Below are 18,141 nucleotides of genomic sequence, written 5' to 3' on the forward strand. Positions count from 1 at the left end.
TGGTCCAGCCACGCGCAGTACGGCCCAGGCGTGGTGTAAAGTTGTTCGTGGCCTACAGGTTTAAAATAAAATCGCATCTATAAGATTACCATGACTATCGCCGTCACGGTTACTAGTTACCGTTGCAGTCAATAAATTGATACAAACTGACCCCTTAGCCCACCCCACCCCCAATCGTGATAAATCAGTTCAGTATACATACTTACAACACTGGTGACAGTCTATATTGTAAGCACTGCAAATGTACTAGTCATTTAATTGTAGATTATATGGGATTTACCAGGATTATTGAGGGATTCTGTCTCCAAAGGTGGTGCCTCTGTTGTCAACATGATTTGGTCGGGGACAGGAGCTACGGGTGGAAGAAAACCCAAACTTAAAATTGCAATAGCAGACAAAAGGAATAAACTTAGTGAAATAATAAAACTACATTGGATTTCTTTTCATGTGACAGCACCTTCTATGGGATGTAGAATATGATCTAGATCGGTCTTCACAAATTGTTGTTAAGAAGCTGCCTTACGGTGTTTCTTTATCTGTATATAGCAACTACTGTTTTATTCTATTCTAGCACAGATCATGTGATGAGATGAAGACATTATTCCGTCAGATGCGAGCTTAGAACATCGCCAGTCCAACTTTAATTCAAGAATAGTCCAACTCACGTTAATTCAACGTCAATCACGGTGAATAAAGCGCCAGAGTTTGGTAATATCATTCCATTTGTTAGGTTACATCTTATGATATTCTTGCAGTAGCTTAAAGTACAAATGAATTTAAGAGTGGATCTTCTGAGAGGAACAAGCTCTTTATAACATACTAGTATCTGACTTCAGGTGGAAGTAAAAATATTTGATTATTTGCTATCTAAGAGAAACAGAGGAGGGCTGCATGCCTGTTTATCTTTTGACCATAATCCTGTGAACTGCCTGTCTGAATGCAACTGTAGGGCGTTCTGCATGTGCAGAGGCCAGTGGATCATGATTGACAATGAATTCATACATGTGTTCTTCTTTGTACCATTCTTTAGAAACGCTGTCTTAATTTGTGGTACCTTTTTCACAGACAAAGCGTCGTTTCTTCCCACATTCCACATCATTCCAGGTGTAGTTCATGTCCTGACGGATCTCCACACAGTCTTCGCCACGTTCAACTTCAGCGTTGTCCGGCTTGCCTTGGCTCCAGTGCGTGTACCCTACATTGGATAGAGATTGTAAGTACTCTATGTTGTGTTCGAATTCGATGCTATCATCCTACTGAGCATTCTTGTGAACAATACTAAGTCATGCCAGGTGTAACTTTTTTATACATTAATGGAAATCTTTCGATTTCTACTACAGAAAAAAAAAACAGTCAAACACAATAAGTTAAAATTTACAGTCCGTCATGGTCATAATCCTTATAAAGTTAGCCTCCGGAAAAGAATTTGCAGCAAACCTATAACTTATTTTAAATGTCAGCAAATTGTATTAACTCACATATAACAAAGTGATGTTATATACTAAGTATACTTGAGAAGGTTCTTTGGCCATTAAATCCTCCTCGCCATTGTCTTTGGACTTACTTCCGGCTAAAGGGAAAGCGAAATCCATGCGAATCTAGATATATATCAGGTTTGTTTGTTTGTTTGTTTATCAGGTACTGGTAACTCAGAGGGAAGAGCCGTCGGAATAACCTGTCGTCTTGATCCGTCAATGGTTTGATTTGAACAACAACTAAGGTAAAGACATTGTATGACGTTAGTAGCTGAGTGATAGTTACCAGATGCGGTAAGTTCGGTTCCATCACTCCACACAAACATCCCCTCCTCCTGGACATCACTCAGGCCGATCCAGTAGTTGAGGACACGTCGGTGGAGGGGCAAACTCCTGCACAAAAAGGACAGGATAATCATAGCTTTATCTCATGCTCATCATCCTATCTGACGTTTTCATAACGTCTGATACTCGCCCTCCTGAAGTAGTTTTTGGCGTCTTTTTTGTTACAATATAGAACTTTATTGACCCAACAAAAGTACACTGACTTGACAGAATTGACCTACGTACAATACTAAGTTATTAAGTGAATTAACCTATACTACTTGTTGTAAAGTCTGCGCATTCTTTGATATATTTACCTATTTGTGCACAGTAAGGGTTATTACCTTGTAGAATGAAATAGAATTTATCTATAGCATGAAATGTTGAGTAAGCTGAAGGGAGGTTGAAAAGCGTTGTGCGTTTGTCATCATATAACTGTTAGTTGACAATCCATAATAAAATGTTGTTCGTCTTCAATCTCATTGGGACAAAACCTCTGATCGCGGGGGATTTTTTATACCTTAAAAAAGTACTAGTATACCAACCTGATTCTCTTCCTGATAAAGACGTCTGTTCCCTTGTCCTTGAGGACAGCAAGTCGCCCCCCGTCTGTCCGGCAGATGGCCTTAGCCTTGTTGAAGGTCACTCTGCGCACGGAGAATTTAAAACACTTGCCTCTAAACGCATTCACTCCGTACATAGGCGGGCAGGTCCAATGAGTCATTTCTGAAGAACAACAATGAAGACAAGCTCGATACCAGGAAACGTAACCATTGGGGAGAGGTAGGATCGTAATGTAGTGTCGCATTGCCAAGCAAATGGCTAGGCATGCACGGTGAGGCATGAAGGCTGAGTCGCTAGGCACATGAAGGTAATGACCGATAACTACCTCTACGTTAGAAAAGTGGTGTCACAATGAGTAATAAAAAATAATAAAAAACTTCCGCTCAGCGCCCTTTCTTAACCCCAAGCTGCTTTATATATTTCTTCGATTAATTCTGTTGGAAGTGATATTCGTTTATTCCTTGACGATCAAACTGTGGGGAGATCTGAACTTGTAGCTTGTGTTGACAATGGTACTAAGGTACCGACGAAAGGTACATGAAATACTTCAAACAAAACCACGTTCACCTTAAACCTATTATGCATTCGTCACGGACAAGTGCAGTACATGCACAAGTATTGCATACGAGGGGAACAGCTGTTCTTTTAAAAACGTCTCTCGATACTGTCCATGTTTCCTGGTCTTAAACGTCTTTCGATACTGTCCATGTTTCCTCTCATGTATTCAACCATGTATAATGTTGATAACGTCATTAACAAAGATAATTCAGGGGAAGGAGGTATCATAGGTAGAAGATTACCTTTTTCGCAAATGAAGTTCAACTTCGATGAACAGGGTAGATCATTCCAGTCCTGGTTCCTCGTCATTTCTACACAATCCTCCCCGCCACCGTTATCAGGTTGGTCCGGGTGCCAGTTGGTGTACACTTTGAGTTTAAAAAAAAGTGGAAAGGAAAGTGGGGATTAGAATTGATGACCAACGGCACAAGAAAATGCAACAGGTTCCATGTTGGCACGTAGTGTGCCTCCTTCACAGAATTCTGATGCGGCGGCGTTAATTTGCGGGGAAGCCGTCTCTCCCCGGCAAAGTCCCTCCTCGGCGGCAAAACCGTCCCCGTGGCATAACTCGCATCGCTCCCCGAAAAAAATTAATGCCGCCGCATGCATCAAAAGTCTGGGATGGATGCTAGTGTGCACTCGTGTGAATCCCTTTCCCTAGACCCATGTTGGCACGCCGTTATCGATAGTCTGTGAGAGCTTAGATTTCAGCAAATAAATTGATTAATAACATCATTATTTGGCCTTCAGATTATAAGTAAATCTGTAAAAGATATGTTGTTGTGGTGAGCGACATGTTGCATAAGCTGCATGTGAGGCATAAAAACCATGTTCCTACCGGCAGGAGATTTTGCCTCATCACTCCACACGAAACTCCCTTCCTTCCGTACGTCATTCAGGCCAATCCAGTACGAATCTCCGTCAGCCCTGAAGTGGAGATTATGAAAACTATTAGCCTGGTTACCAGTACGGTGCGGCAGAAATTAGAAACCCCGGCTAAACCCCTATCGGGTGCCAGACAACCTCTGGCCGGCAACACCCCGATCGAGAAGCCGACCCGTTGACCAGGCTAGAAACTATCTACATGATCTTCCAGGCCTGGTAAACTCGGCTCTAACACTCGAGCTAGGCTAACCCAACCCTGTTCTACATTTACATCCAAAGCATTATGGTCTAAAGTATGTGTACCTAAACTTGCTTCTTGATGAAAACGCCATAGGGGAAACAAAGGAAAAATACTTGTCGCAGGGGTATCTCCCATGCATGTACTTGGTTGCCTACACGTTGCCTTCACATTTTGGTAAGTTGACTGTCGACATTTAGAAACGGAAGAAACACATTTTAAGCTGTTAAAACATCTTGATACACGCAACAACAAACGATATATAATATACCTACACACAAAAGTTTTACCACATCCACTATTTGGCCCAAATATTCAATAGATAGTGCCTGTTTTTGCTTCAATTTTCATCTCCGTTATGTGATTTATTCCAGAAGTACCCTTTACATCATAAAACTGAGAAGAGAAGAACCTTACTAACCTTATTTTCTTCACAACCAGGTCGTTGGTGTCTTGGGCATTGATGGTTGCTAACAGTCCTCCATCCCGTTGACAAGCATCTTTGGCTGCCTTAAACGCCATTTTGTCAGTTGAGAACTTGTAGCATTTTCTGTTGTACTTGGAGTAGCCATCTGAACAGGACTTCGGTGACGGCGCTAACGAAAACGGAAAATATCCTGTCAAACGTTTTGTAAACATGTATCTTTGATGCGTCAGGTACCGGTGTTACTATTAGTACCTCTTGTCTGGCAAAGGTTGGGTAAAAATACTAGTTAAATGCCGTGGACGGTCACGGAATTGTGTAAACAAATAAAAATGAATAAATAAAGAAAGAGAAACGGAAAATATCTGTAGGTACAGCTGAATGAAAAAATATGAAATTCCATTTTCATTGATCGTCTAAGACGATAGAAAGGGAAAACTGAAGAAACGAAACTAGCGAAACAGGCGCGATACTCTATGAATAAAATTGACTTCAGACGACGTATTGTGGTAAGGTAAAAGTAGGTTCCAAATTTCGTTGTACAGTTTTCATGATAACCATTTTCTAGAATAGATCTGGGGGAAGAGACTTTGAGTCTATGTTGATGACACTTTTTGTTATAGCTGTTTTGAGTTCTATTATGGTAAACGGGACCAGATATGTTCCCAAGTCATTAACATACGAGGATATATCAGGATTAAGTCTGACTGATCTAGAGTCTGCGATCGATGGGGCTAACATCCAACGATGATGCTAATACATGTATCAAAACCTACTATCGGTCAGTATCCTAAAAGTTAAACCCCAAGAACCATGCAACTTTTAAAACCTGAACCACAACCGAAATGTTTAACTGTGCCGGTAAACTCGCCAACTACTAGTATACGAGGATTCCGATTCCAAATCCACCTCGGCATATGAATGGACCATTCCAAGTGGCTATCAAACATACGAGCGTTGCCCTCTGATACATGTCGTCAGAACGTCATAGCACGTCTGCGGGACGCCTTTCATTTTCAACTCTGTAAGAAACAGGGGCGAGCAGTAGAAACAGGGGCGAGCAGTAGAAACAAGGGCGAGCAGTAGAAAGAGGGGCGAGAAACCTTTCTGGTCCCGGGCCAGGGTTCGAATCCACGGCCCCCGGGCGCCAGCTTACAATCCGACGCTCCTACTGAATCAGCTAAAAGCCTCTAGACCCATCGGCCGGGTCAGTTGGTAGCGCCTATAAACCACCCACTGTTACAACTCCTAATGTACGACCAAATCCTCACGACAACTCTTTACTTTTCTGACATTGGGTTGTTGATTGGAAAAATGTTGATTATAAAATTGACATTCTGTCCATCAATACACTAATTTAATTGGAATCAGAACCCGGCGACAATGTTTTGTGACTCTACCAACCATGAAATGATACACGTTGTTATCGTCTTCTTTGATAAAGAAATCACATACCAGGTTGATAAACAGTGCTTTTTGTTTTGTGGCTAGATGCATGGAAGTAAGTCTAGTTGACTCTTACCTTTGAAGTTCAGTGCCGATTGGGTTTTGTCGTCAATCTCAGTCAGTTCCCGCTTCTCTTCACACATCTTACCAGACAAATCCTCCGGCTCAAACTCCGCATAGATCCTGCAAAAAAAAAAAAGAGAGAAAAATGCACAGTTTCTAGACACTTGTTCAGTCAGGAAATTATGTTCAAGTTGTCAGGGCAAAATATGTCAGATGAACGGACATCGATGAACCGAAGTTTTGAACATGCTCAAAACATTCGGGGCACGCGGACCTCAAGAATGGGCACAATTATTTGGAATGTAGTGAAAATTTCTACAATGCGCTTGAAATATCCAGGAATATACAAAGAATTTTCATTCAGACGGCACCAAGGTTCATTGCGCCTCTCCTGTGAAGGGGTATGAGTCAAAATTAAGTATCCAGCGCATGTTTGACGCTGAACTAACCGGCGTTCATACAAAAAGTTCCCAATCTTTGTAGAGAATTATGCTTTTGCTAAAGCGTACATGTACTTCCTGTCTTCCTTATTGTACATACCAACGCAGGAATACGTGTATTTGTGTGTACAACTGTGCTCACAAAAAGAAATGAACAACTACACAATAAACTAGCCTCCTTCGCACGAGTTATGCCGCGGAGAAAGTTAAGCTCCGGTGGCGAAAAAACTCACTCCGCGGCAAAACACCCTTCGAAGAAATCTACAATAAACAGTAATTTCAGCAAAAAATGATAATCCTAATAAACAGTTGAATCTCTCACAGTTGACACGGGAGTAGAGTTCTACGCTTACCTGCAGCCGTCGTAGCGAAGTCGTGCCATCGTCCAGTCTGGGAGAATGCGTCCCGGTTCTGACGAAGTCGCGGAAAGTTCTTGTTCTGTCGGGGTATGCCCTGCCACGGCAATAACGAAGACAGCCAGTAGGATCATGGGTAACTTCCCCATGGCCGACACCTGGCTTCTTCTAAACAGGCAGGCACCAAGGAAAATTTTACTGTATCACTCAGAGTGTCTATGTAACACACTCGGAGATGACAGAGTCTGAGTCTTGGTATAGGAGAGTCTGGGCTGTGCTATCGGTGCCATGTCCTTTTATAGGAGGCTAGCTGAACAATGTACGTAATCTGTTGGGGAAGTTTTGTTATGAATTTTCTCACCAGCGAGTCCCTCCGTCAAAGGTTCTCGTGGACTTAAGTCCTATTTTACCACGTTTGTTACTTTTGAACGAAGGGTATTACCAAACGTTGCTCTGGCTGAAAATTGGCCTCTTAGTACATTGTACACTTTCCCTGGTACTATGAAAGTGGAATAAGCGCACCACTTCAACTGTCGCTCCTGACCGGATTACATGTTGATTTGTTTGGGCTCAAGCTCCTGGCAACAACGGTGGACAGGATAATTTTTGCTTAAGTCAACTACTTGTCTTAATTGTTGCAAATAGAAATTTCCCTTTCGTCAAGTAAGTAGTATAGAGAGTCACTTCATCTCTTAAAGTTGTTTTGTAAGTCCCAGCTACCTCATATACAATCGCGAATTACTTTGCTATCCAAGTTGGCTACTGTTGGAAATTATTTCTTTTCATCGATAACGATATGGTCATTAGGTAAGTACCTGTCCGTCACTTCATAATCTCCCAAAATCTCCCTAAGTACCTCTTGCTCTTAGTGGACATTTTAAAGAATTAACTTTGTCGTTTGAAATCCAGTTGAGGAAAAGCAATGTGCTCTCTCACGGGTGTCGTCTAACCCGAAAGTGTGAAGAGGGTCTGCATGCCTTTTTCGTGAGACCTACGTTAATTACGCTCTAATTCAACTATAAGCTTTGTTGGAAATCATTCTTAAAGCGTAATGACATTATCTGTCCCTTTAATTCTACGTAGCACTTGTGTAGCCTCTACCAGGATTGGGGAGGCGGCTGGAAAGAGTAGAAATCGGCCAAATAGAGAGATAAGCATGCCAAGGAAGTTTGTCCGTTGCGGCGGACTGTTTTCTCAACGGACAAACTCCCTTGGCATGCTTATCTCTCTATTTGGCCGATTTCTACTCTTTCCAGCCGCCTAGCACTTGTGCATGATGCAGAATTCATTATTGATAATACTTCGTATCCCGAAGTGACCCCCACGGAGCGTCCGGTCGTGTCGGTGGAACACTGCCCGTAGCCTAATCTCCACCCTTGGGTGGTATGGGCCCTCTCTGGCGAATGGATACTGGCTGGCCAATTTGATATTGTCTTTTGCCACCCTAGGATCTTCTTGGAGATTAGCCTAGTTTTACCAATAATAAGAAAACTAAATCTAGCTGGAATGCGCGTCAGTTTACCGTGCGATAAGCGTTACCGTCCTTCGTCCCCTTGCCCCATCGAATCTGCTTGGAGATAATAAGTTGTTATACTGTGTAATATGTCACGAGCCACCCTACATGGGCCAGGGGATAATTGGGCTGTGCTTAGTGTTATAAGTTATATAGATAGACCTGTCGAAGATCACAACCTATTTAAACGGTCATTTCCACGCTGGGGTCGCAATGCATCTCCCTGAATGTCGCAATGAAACAGAATGAGAAAATTGGCTTTGAAAGGCACCCTAATAAAGGCTCTCACATATGCATGTCGAGGTTGGATCGGATGGCTCAAAGGTACGTATGCAGCTCACGTATGAGCTTACCGTATAAGCCATGGCGTTTTTTAGCGTAAGCGTGACGATTTACTTTTTTACCTTCAACGAATTATCCTCCCCTATATCTACTTGCAGATTCCCCACATTGGATTCATTTCAAAACGGGGCGGGAGAAATGTGCGATTTTGATTGGTATGATTTCTCCGTCCATGATTGGTCGGGAAGCGGGTCATGGATTACGCAACACATCGCCATCCGGTATAGCCCTGGTGGTATTGCGGAGGCGACAGACGTAATTTGTGCCAGCAGGATCGTCGGTGCTAGTAGCGGTGCTGAACTGTCCGTGTAAAAATCACATTGTAGATTCAGATTGTCGGACATCAACCGCCATCAGCACACACAGTTTTAATCGGGAAGGCCCGCTGCACGGTTCTAGATCTTGGTGAGTTTGTTGTCGGTGTCTTTGTTTATGTTTTCACAGCCATACGTACAGGTCACATGAGGCGATTTTCCCACGGCGCAGGTTATAATTATGTGTTTACGTCATGTTCGTCCTCTATATTGTATCAGGGAGGTTAAAACTCCATATTCCTAAGACAACAACATGATATACTGCTTCATAAGGTGCTTGAGGCGCTAGCAGACTTCCATACTGGCGTATTTGGAACGCAGGGATTAGGTCATCTCCAAGCAGATGTGGGATGGGAAATTAAGGGGTCCACCATTGTTTCCTTGTTTGCCAGCGGCCCTCCCAAATTCACAAACACACCAGAGTGCACACAGTTGAAATGTTTTAGGTTAAGGGTAAACATCTTCCAAAATACAGTCAATTTACTGTATGTTTTGATGGAACAAAATATGAGCTAGAATAAAAATTGAACAGAACGCAAAATGTCAAATTGAAATTTTACCCACTCCAAATTAATACCTGCAGTGTCTGGAAACCATCCAATTTAAGGAAATTTAGCAAAATCAATTAGGTAAATTGGTATGAAAGACCTTATAAAATTTTAAAGACAGTTTGGTGGTATTACCCATTATGGTGATCTAGCATTACTCTGCCTATAATACTTGTAGCTTCTTTTTTCCCCAGCCTATTCCTTCAATCAACCATGTTGAAGGAGTTTGAGCGTGGAAGCTCAGATGTTGATTGGTGCGAGGCCAACTATGACATTGTCCCAGCAATCGCTGAGTTCTGGAACACAGTAAGTATGACTAACATGTTTCGAAAATAACTCCTCTGTGTGGCAGTATGACTCAGTGACTATTGGTCTTTATAAATTCTTATGGCATTACATTTTAAATTGCAGATGTATATTTAGATCCCAGGGTGCATCCAAGAATGCTGCGTTGGATCAGTATCTGATTCAGTATTTCTTGGACAGATGAGGCTACCTTCAGAGTTATATTTAGCAACTTAGCTACATTTAGATTCCTCAGAGTTATTGATTGTATTGATTGGTGGCATCTGGCCACAAAACCTAACAGCCCTGATAATGGGATTGAAAAAAAATTGATATGATGGGACATAATCAGGGATACATGCATGGCTAAGGCTTGATAATCTTTGTGTCTGAATATGAAAGGAGAGTTAACATCAGGGGTTCAATCAAATGTTGTTGATGTACCCAGTATAGAGCTAATATTAGCATTTGTCATGCAGACAAAGAGGGGAGAAGGCCAATATTATTATAATGAACAGTCAGCACTTAAGCAGATGCACTCTGGTGAATAGACTGTATCAGCAGCAGCTGTTAAGGTGTAAAGTTGTGCTTCTTGCATTCACTGGTGAATAAAATGTCACCTAATGTTCATCTGTAACCTGATTAATATGTTGTTTTGGTCTCCTGCCAAGTTGATGCACATGGAATATTAGTGTTAAGCCTTCACCTTGTTTGTTGTTATTCATCCCCAACAGATCAGTAATTTCTTGTTCATCGTGCTGCCACCTGTGCTGATGTATCTGTTCCGCCCGTACGCACGCCAGGTCAACGCTTCCATCAACCTCATCTGGTGGATGTTAGCAGTTGTAGGTGTGTACTGGAAATTCAGTTGCTTTCGCAGATTTTATTATGCGGTAGGCGGGAAAGGGATTTCACATCATTTTAAATTAATGCTTGAAACAATTCTGTAGTACAGTACAGTCATACAAAGGAGACATACTAGTAGTTATGGTGTCACCGGGAAAAAGCACTTTCAAGATTTCAAGTTTCAAGATTTACAGTGTATACCTGATGCATTTGCACTTACGTATGGTGGTAATGAAAAGAAAAACAGAATGGATTTTCAGTCAAATCCTCTTGATCTAATACCCTTTGAGAGACACCCCTAGAGTAAAATTTACACCTTTGCAGATAACTCTCATGACGGTTGCTGGAAAAAAAAGCAGTTTCCCAGTGTTACTGTAAGCAGATAGATAGAGATATTTTTGCATGATGTTGTATCAGGACAGTCATGTTCTGATTATCATGATGGCTGGTGATTGTTAAATCAGCTTAAAGACAACTATTGTAGATTCTTTGCAATATGTACCTGTATGACTGTTTTGAATGAATCAGCCGAGGATGTACCAGTATATACCATTTATGTGTTATTCCATCACAATACTTCTGATCAATGTACATGGCTTGATGAACAATTCTTCTCTTTTCAGGTGTGTCCTCAGCTTACTTCCATGCCACCCTAAGTCTGGTGGGCCAGCTGCTTGATGAGATTGCCATCCTGTGGGTAATCATAGCAGCCTGGGGTGTGTGGGCTCCAAGACGCTTCTTTCCAAGGTTCTGCCATGAAAGCAGGTTTGCCCTCTCATAATGTGCTTGATAGGATTTTTGTATGACCTAAAAGTATGCATTCCCTAGCATCCATAAAAAATGTCACTGTGTATTGCTTGCATCAGTTTTGATCTTTCAAAAATTGACTATCCCATGCATGGTTATACACTTCAAAGCATGATTCAGTCATCTAAAATCATTGATAAGCTGGGTTGCCAAAAAGAAAACCATCACTAACAAGCATTTTTCTTATGTACAGCAATTATGCTGACATATGCTCATGTAGTAACACAAATAATGACCATATAAGAGTTGAAGTGACAGGTCTCTCCTCTAACATCTCAGTTGAGGTGTCATTTTGAAGTGAACGGTAGATAACACATCACAGTCAAGAGAATGTCATGTAATGTTACATGTATATGTCATGGTGTTTGCTGCAGTGCCAGTGTTGACTCACAGGTGTTTTCTCTCCCCAACAGAAAGTCCTTCATGCTGGTGATGCTGGGTGTCGGTGCCATCTCCACAATCCTGGCCTTCCTGCACCCTTCCATGAACCACTTCCTGCTCATGCCCATGGCCATCCCAAGTGTCATGTGTATGTTCAGTGAACTCAAAAGGTGAGAGGTCTTACCCTATACATATACATGTAGTTAGTTCTTCTAGTATGAAACTCACAGGAGATCTGTGTCAAAACACTGGTTACAGTGACAACTGAAACAATGAACAAAAAATTCTATTAAGAACTAAAACAGAGAATGTTCTTTTCATTTGGTTACAGCATTGAGAAAAAGAATTACTAGTAATATGTGTCAAGAAATATAAAATGGTCGTATAAGGCATTAAAGAGCATTTTTTATGTACATAACATTGTTAAGCTCAAGCAGTTTTTTCAGTGATTTATGTTCTGTCTAATCCCTCTACCCCAGGTGTAATGATTGCCGTGTGATCCGCCTCGGCATCGCAGCCTTTGTGTGGTTCAGCCTGGCGCTGACCTGCTGGCTGAATGACCGGCTCTTCTGCCACATCTGGGAGTCCGTGTCCTTCCCATACCTCCACTCCGGCTGGTGAGTTTGTGAACAGAAAAGGAAACTTTCTTTTATCAAGTGCACAGTGATTGGAATCACTGAAGTAACTAGAAGGCAAAGATATATGCTTTGCAGGGATTTTTCAAGTAGCTCACATAATAATGCAACACCGTAGCATTTTCCTTATTACACTTAACAGTGTAGGTCACACATGTGATAAATATGTTGTAACAGTTACATTTGTTAACAGTACCAACCCTCAGCTGATAAATATGTATAGTACCTTATGCAATGTTTATCCCCTCTTCCCAGACTTTTTTTTTCTCTGTCAGTTCAGAATTTTCAAAGTGTACAAGACTTGAGTAATACTGTGATCTTGATCTCTTAATAAGACAGTTGCCTTTTGTTTCCTAGGCACATCTTCATCGCCATCGCCTCATTTGAGCTCTGTGTGGTCATGGCATACTTTGAGGCAGTGACCATGGCCCCTGAACGTGCACCGACCTTGAAGTTCTGGCCCTACGACAGGTGTGACCTTGGAGTCCCTTATGTCAGCTTTAAATTTGCTGCTGCCAAACCTATAAAGGAGTGCTAGGTACATGTATCTTTTAATTAAATTCAACTCAGTGGTAAGACTTCTCTCCAGATTTGTCAATAGAGTTCTTTCTATGTGTAGGTTGTAGAGGTCATTTGATGTGTACCTAACTAACACTAAATACTAGTAGTCAGTCTGTAACACATTTATCATGATGAAATCTTAGACCACAGGCTTTTGGCTATGATAGCCTGTTAAAAGGAAATGGAGTGCAGAATAATTGTGCTCACTCTGGCCCTCTCTCAGGGATATTATAAGAAAACGTAAAAGTGTAGAAGTAAATTCAAAGATCAGGGAGTGTAAAATGAGGATATTTAGGCCCTACAGAAACACCTTTTCCTGTAATATGCTGAAACCTACAAAATTCCAACATACTTCATTATGAAAACAGACCTTTTGTGTGAAATTCAAAACTGTAAAGTATAGGTACAGAAATTCTGGCAAATTTTGAGCTATTCTCATCCATGTAGACAATAGTAGAGACATTGTGTAATGTATATTGTGAGGTACAATTTTAAACATGTCTATTGTATTATGTGAGATGGCTTTTAATTTTACCTACTTTTCATCACAGTTCACTAACACAATGATAGAAAGCTAGTGATACAATTTGAAAGTTTTTGTAAATTCATGGCACTGTGCTATGTTGATGTTTCCAAGTGCAGAGTACTGTGTTGGATATCTCCTACATAATTATGTCTATGTTATTTTCATTTTCCCCATAGTAGTAATCCTAAGGTTGAACAACATGATGAGACATGAGGCAGACCAACCAAAAGTCAGAACAAATGGAAGTGTAGATTTGATTGGTCAGTTGTAATGAGATAAAATCAGGAAATTACATTTGTTTGATAAACTACAAACAAAAAGGAAACATTACAACTTTTTGAAAACTTAAATCTATACAATCGCTAATTTAGACCATCATGTTCTCTGTAACTATGCAAATTACACCCATATTTGCATAAGTTGTACTGATCAGTATCCATTTTGAAATATCCATATTGATTATGGAGTTTATATAATTCACGAGTATGGAGTTTATATAAAAAATACTAACAATAGATGCATAGCAGAGAGTGGACAGATAGAAGCCTTTAGCTGGAAAGGAAAAGTCCTTCAGGTGAAGATCAGACAAACTTCTCTCCGATGTATGCAGGAACTTCTCTTGTTGTAGATCATCAAATTAACTCTTCTTATCAGGCGGGTCCCAGGACTACAACTAATTCAGTAGTCTCATTGTGGAGCTCAAGTTTTACTCAGGGATCCTACATGCAACAGGTGCACAGTTCTGACTATATGATGAAGGCTGCTGTTCTCAAATAGAAACAATACAGCCCCTTAATGAAGATAAACATACAAATATGTATCAGATAGTGCTCTTGTGATCAGTGTATAACTGTTATATATATTATACATGTTATTATGCAATTGCACAAGCTACAATATTGTCAACAAATTTTAGCAACATTTCTAAATGACTGATCAATTCTATGTACAAGATTCTGAAGTTCAAACTACATGTATTAAAAAACTAACTTAAAACTAAGTAGGTTTTACCATTAGCAATATATGTATTGCTATTAGAGTACTGTCTCGTGTGAATGATTTGGTCTTGCTCCTGAAACATCGAGTTATATAAAAAGATTGCCCAGCCTAGGCAAATATGTGAGTTAGACCTGATAGTGCTAGTAGCTTATGCAATATACATGTACCTATCCATGTATGTGGTAATCTGAAGTTGGTTTTACTTGTGATTGTACATGTATTTCTCTTTATTGTAAGTAGGCTCACAAGCACAGCCTAATATAACGTACGTGTAGTATTGATTCAGAAATAGAAAATAGCTAAATGTGTCTTTCTTATGATATTGTAAAACATTAGTCAATTCAAGTCTTGATATTAAAGGATACTGGTTATCTTTTAGTACAAGAGGTTTTCTCTGATTTGTTAAATTGGTGGCCAAGCATGCTGCCAGCATGCCAATCATTCATTCATGATTATGTTAGAAATATGTCTTTCCACTTGTATTTGAAATATGTCTTTTCACTTGTACCTAATATGCGTTGTAGAAAAAATGTACCAATCTCATATCAGTAGTACTTTTGTATATCTATTTAAGAAACTAAAACTTTTATCACTAGATGCACCTATTGAGTTAGACATAAAGCTTTATTTTCATGTACGTGTATATGTTAACTTTATATTTAACTTGCATATTTAAGAAATGTTTCAGAAGTGTAACATTGTATGTCTATATGATGCTGTGTATAAAATGTATGTAAAACAGCCATTCCAGTTCTGGCATACATGTTTATTCATCAGTGTGTTCACTGCAGGTTAGGAATTCCAATGTGTGCAGACTGCAGGCAGTAACAGAGCAATAAACTGTTGACAGTGTCACTTCTGCAGTGTCTGATTACTACTTATGTTCTTTTCTCTGCTTTTCCCATGGGCAGTGCTTTGTCCAAGGAAAACATTTAGTACTAAGTTACAAATTACCTACCTGGCCATTACCAGGCACATAACCAGAGAAAAACATGTTTGCCCTGGAAAAAAAAAAAAAAAAAAAAACAATGTTTGCCTATGAGTGGATGGTTTTCAGCACCAAGGACAGGCTGTTTAATTGTATGTGGACGTGGGTCAACACTAAGGATAGGTAATTTTGTGTGTATGTGGTACAGTATTCACCGGATTAAATCCGGAGGCATGATGATGATGATGATGATGATGTGGTATTCACTACCTGGTACAGGTGTGTTTGTGGATGGTGCCCAGCACCAGAGACAGGTATGATGTAAGCACATGACAAAAAGAAGTGATGACGAAGGTTGTAAAATAATATGCAGAACAGTTTATCACATGATAAACAATATATCCTCAAACGTAATTCTTCAACATGTTTCTATCGTCTGTTACTTAGCCTTTTTTATTTTACCATCCTGTGGATGTCAGATATACGTTATTTTGTTGAAAGTGGAAAATAATGCTTCTTGTGATGCGAATATGCTCTTCCATCTCCTACGTTCCATGTTTCTACCCATTGTAAGCTTTTTTTTACGTTGTTATCGTCACACAGGACGTCAAAGCACACTACATATAGATCCAACCAGTCAAATCCCGAAGACAAGCTTGACAAAGATGTCAATCATCTTACAAACGATGATTGCTACGATAACTGCAGCGACGAGGTGTGCTAACTGTTCCTGGTGGTCCACAGGCATCAGCTCTGCTGAAGAAAAAGAACACCAACATTTAGCCTGGTAATCACACCATCTGAAGCTATATATCCTGTACTAGGGATTCTACCAGTCGTTTTATAACTTTTAGTCTGTTTCGTTTCTAGTATCCGGTATAAGATAATGCTAGCACTGACATATTCAATCGATTTTGATACAAACAAGGAGGTTAAATACAAACTTTGCATGTCTGTGCCTAGAAATAGTACAGAAACTATTCATTTTCAAGCATATTCAAGTGACGTCAACTTGCAACGTTAATTGTCACCGAAACCTGTAGAAAAGACGACCCGACCACACAGATGTCTTACCATTATCTTGCGGATTTTGTGGTGGTAGTTCACACGCGGACCTTGGAGGAGGCGGGTCCGGAATGACGTCAGGCATGTGTTTTCCTAAGATCATGTCCAGACGTCCCTCGGGATCTGAAGTGCAAAGGGGCGACATGCCATAAACGCGTTATTGTACTTTGTTTGGGGGAGGGGTGGTGCTTTGTCAATAGGCCTTTATTGGATTGCATTTATAGTAACGCGGCACACAGCACTTTATGATGTTACCAGCTGAAATATCCTATTTGGACAAAATTTAATGTGACTATTCAATAAAATCGAATGTCGTTACGGTGCGATATGATGAGCAATTCCCAGGGTCGTGTCGAAAAGACGGTACCTTGGTTATAAGCCTGCTTCGTTCTTAAAAATAATTGGGCAAATAAAGACTTGAAACTCACAGGCGACGTTCAGTTGGGCTGCAATTTCGCTAGAGTCCGGGATGTCCAGTGCCCCTAGCAGTTTTCGCCAGAAGAACCTCCTGTGTAACCTGTCGGTACAGTTCAGCGGACACACCAGCTGGTACTTTGGAGGTATCTGACAGGACAGCAGCTGTATCGGCACCATGCGGCCACCGCTACAGAAATACAAAAGTATACGTATCAACAGTGTAACCATTGAATCCTATGCTTATAAGTCTCGTCTGTGCCCCTTTGTTTGTTTGTTTGTTTGTTTGTTTATTAAGGAATCTCCATTAGTGATAATATGTACATCACTACTCTTCCTGGAGTCCTATACAACATAAAAATACAACTATTATTTACAATTACTTCAATTGCTATTATGCCTCAGAAAAACTTATCTTAACAACAATTTTAAACATCAATCATCACATCAATCATTACGACAATATTACACTATACAACCATCAATCAATAATGTTACACTATACAATTAACCAAAAACAATTTTATAATAGATGTCTGAGAGGTCAGAGGTCAAGAGATTGTGCATAATATATTTAAAAACATTTACCACCAGGAGTTAATTGGTGTGTGTTTGTTTTTATGTGTTTTTGTCCAATTCCAGATTTTTTCTTTAAACGTTTGTGGGTTTGAGGATGTGATGTAGAGTAGGCAAAGTGTTGTATGTTTTAATGCACCTGTGTATGAAAGTCCGAGTCATGGCGTTGGTTCTAGGTTTAGATTGCTGGAATGCTCCTTTTTGTGCCAGTCTAGTGTTGTGCGAATGTGCCGAATTAATTGTTTTTAATCTATTGAAAATACATCTAGGCTGTTTCTCTCTCACTACTTTATGGAATGTGTTGATTGTGCCGGTAAACAATCTCTCTTTGACTGAGGGCCAGTTTAACTGGGTGTGTAAAATATCCAAGTCGGCATCCCAACGTGCACCTGTTGCCAGCCTAGCCGCTCGATTCTGCACAACTTGTAGTTTGTCTATTTGAGTTTGTGGCGATGATGACATAAGGGCACAGCAATAGTCAAGGTGCGATAGAACCAGGGTCTGTAGTACAGTTTTTAACATGTTGGGGGTCAAGTTATCCTTATGTTTCCTAACTGACGCAAGTGCGCCTGCCATTTTCTAATTTTGTATTGTTGACCTGCAGTACCCATGAAGCTGCTGGTCTACT

General features: G+C 40.4%; 3 protein-coding genes and 1 long non-coding RNA gene across 5 annotated transcripts in view; 1 reads left to right on the top strand and 3 right to left on the bottom strand.

Annotated features, from left to right (window-relative positions):
• Positions 1–2,358: 2,358 nt before the first annotated feature.
• Positions 2,359–3,850, bottom strand: LOC109469740. Its single transcript, XR_002140208.1, has 3 exons — positions 3,760–3,850; positions 3,164–3,289; positions 2,359–2,525 (listed from the first exon to the last, which is right to left on the bottom strand). It is a non-coding gene; the product is annotated as an uncharacterized LOC109469740 (long non-coding RNA).
• Positions 3,851–4,051: 201 nt separating this feature from the next.
• Positions 4,052–7,034, bottom strand: LOC109469621. The gene is made up of 4 exons (XM_019768159.1): positions 6,771–7,034; positions 5,991–6,097; positions 4,466–4,640; positions 4,052–4,067 (listed from the first exon to the last, which is right to left on the bottom strand). Exons 1-4 carry the CDS (start codon positions 6,920–6,922, stop codon positions 4,052–4,054), a joined length of 450 nt encoding a protein of 149 aa, XP_019623718.1. The 5' UTR covers positions 6,923–7,034.
• A 1,817-nt stretch (positions 7,035–8,851) lies between these two features.
• LOC109469717 (alkaline ceramidase 2-like) lies at positions 8,852–15,387 on the top strand. Its single transcript, XM_019768298.1, has 7 exons — positions 8,852–9,033; positions 9,685–9,796; positions 10,510–10,624; positions 11,245–11,386; positions 11,842–11,979; positions 12,289–12,426; positions 12,802–15,387. The coding sequence occupies exons 2-7, from the start codon at positions 9,704–9,706 to the stop codon at positions 12,980–12,982; spliced, it is 807 nt and encodes a 268-aa protein (XP_019623857.1). The 5' UTR covers positions 8,852–9,033; positions 9,685–9,703; the 3' UTR covers positions 12,983–15,387.
• A 178-nt stretch (positions 15,388–15,565) lies between these two features.
• LOC109469730 overlaps positions 15,566–18,141 on the bottom strand; it is a 4,091-nt gene continuing 1,515 nt past the window's right edge. Inside the window, exons 3-5 of one of the 2 annotated variants that reach the window (XM_019768319.1) lie at positions 16,952–17,127; positions 16,533–16,646; positions 15,566–16,211 (exon numbers count right to left, since the gene is read on the bottom strand). In XM_019768319.1, coding sequence (XP_019623878.1) covers positions 16,096–16,211; positions 16,533–16,646; positions 16,952–17,127 — 406 coding nt within the window. In that variant the 3' untranslated portion in view covers positions 15,566–16,095. Of the gene's footprint in view, positions 16,215–16,532; positions 16,647–16,951; positions 17,128–18,141 lie in introns of both variants that reach the window. The other variant, XM_019768318.1, reaches the window with a different exon arrangement.

This window comes from Branchiostoma belcheri, unplaced genomic scaffold, assembly GCF_001625305.1.
Source record: "Branchiostoma belcheri isolate BF01 breed outbred unplaced genomic scaffold, Haploidv18h27 scaffold21, whole genome shotgun sequence".
Lineage (NCBI taxonomy): Eukaryota > Metazoa > Chordata > Leptocardii > Amphioxiformes > Branchiostomatidae > Branchiostoma > Branchiostoma belcheri.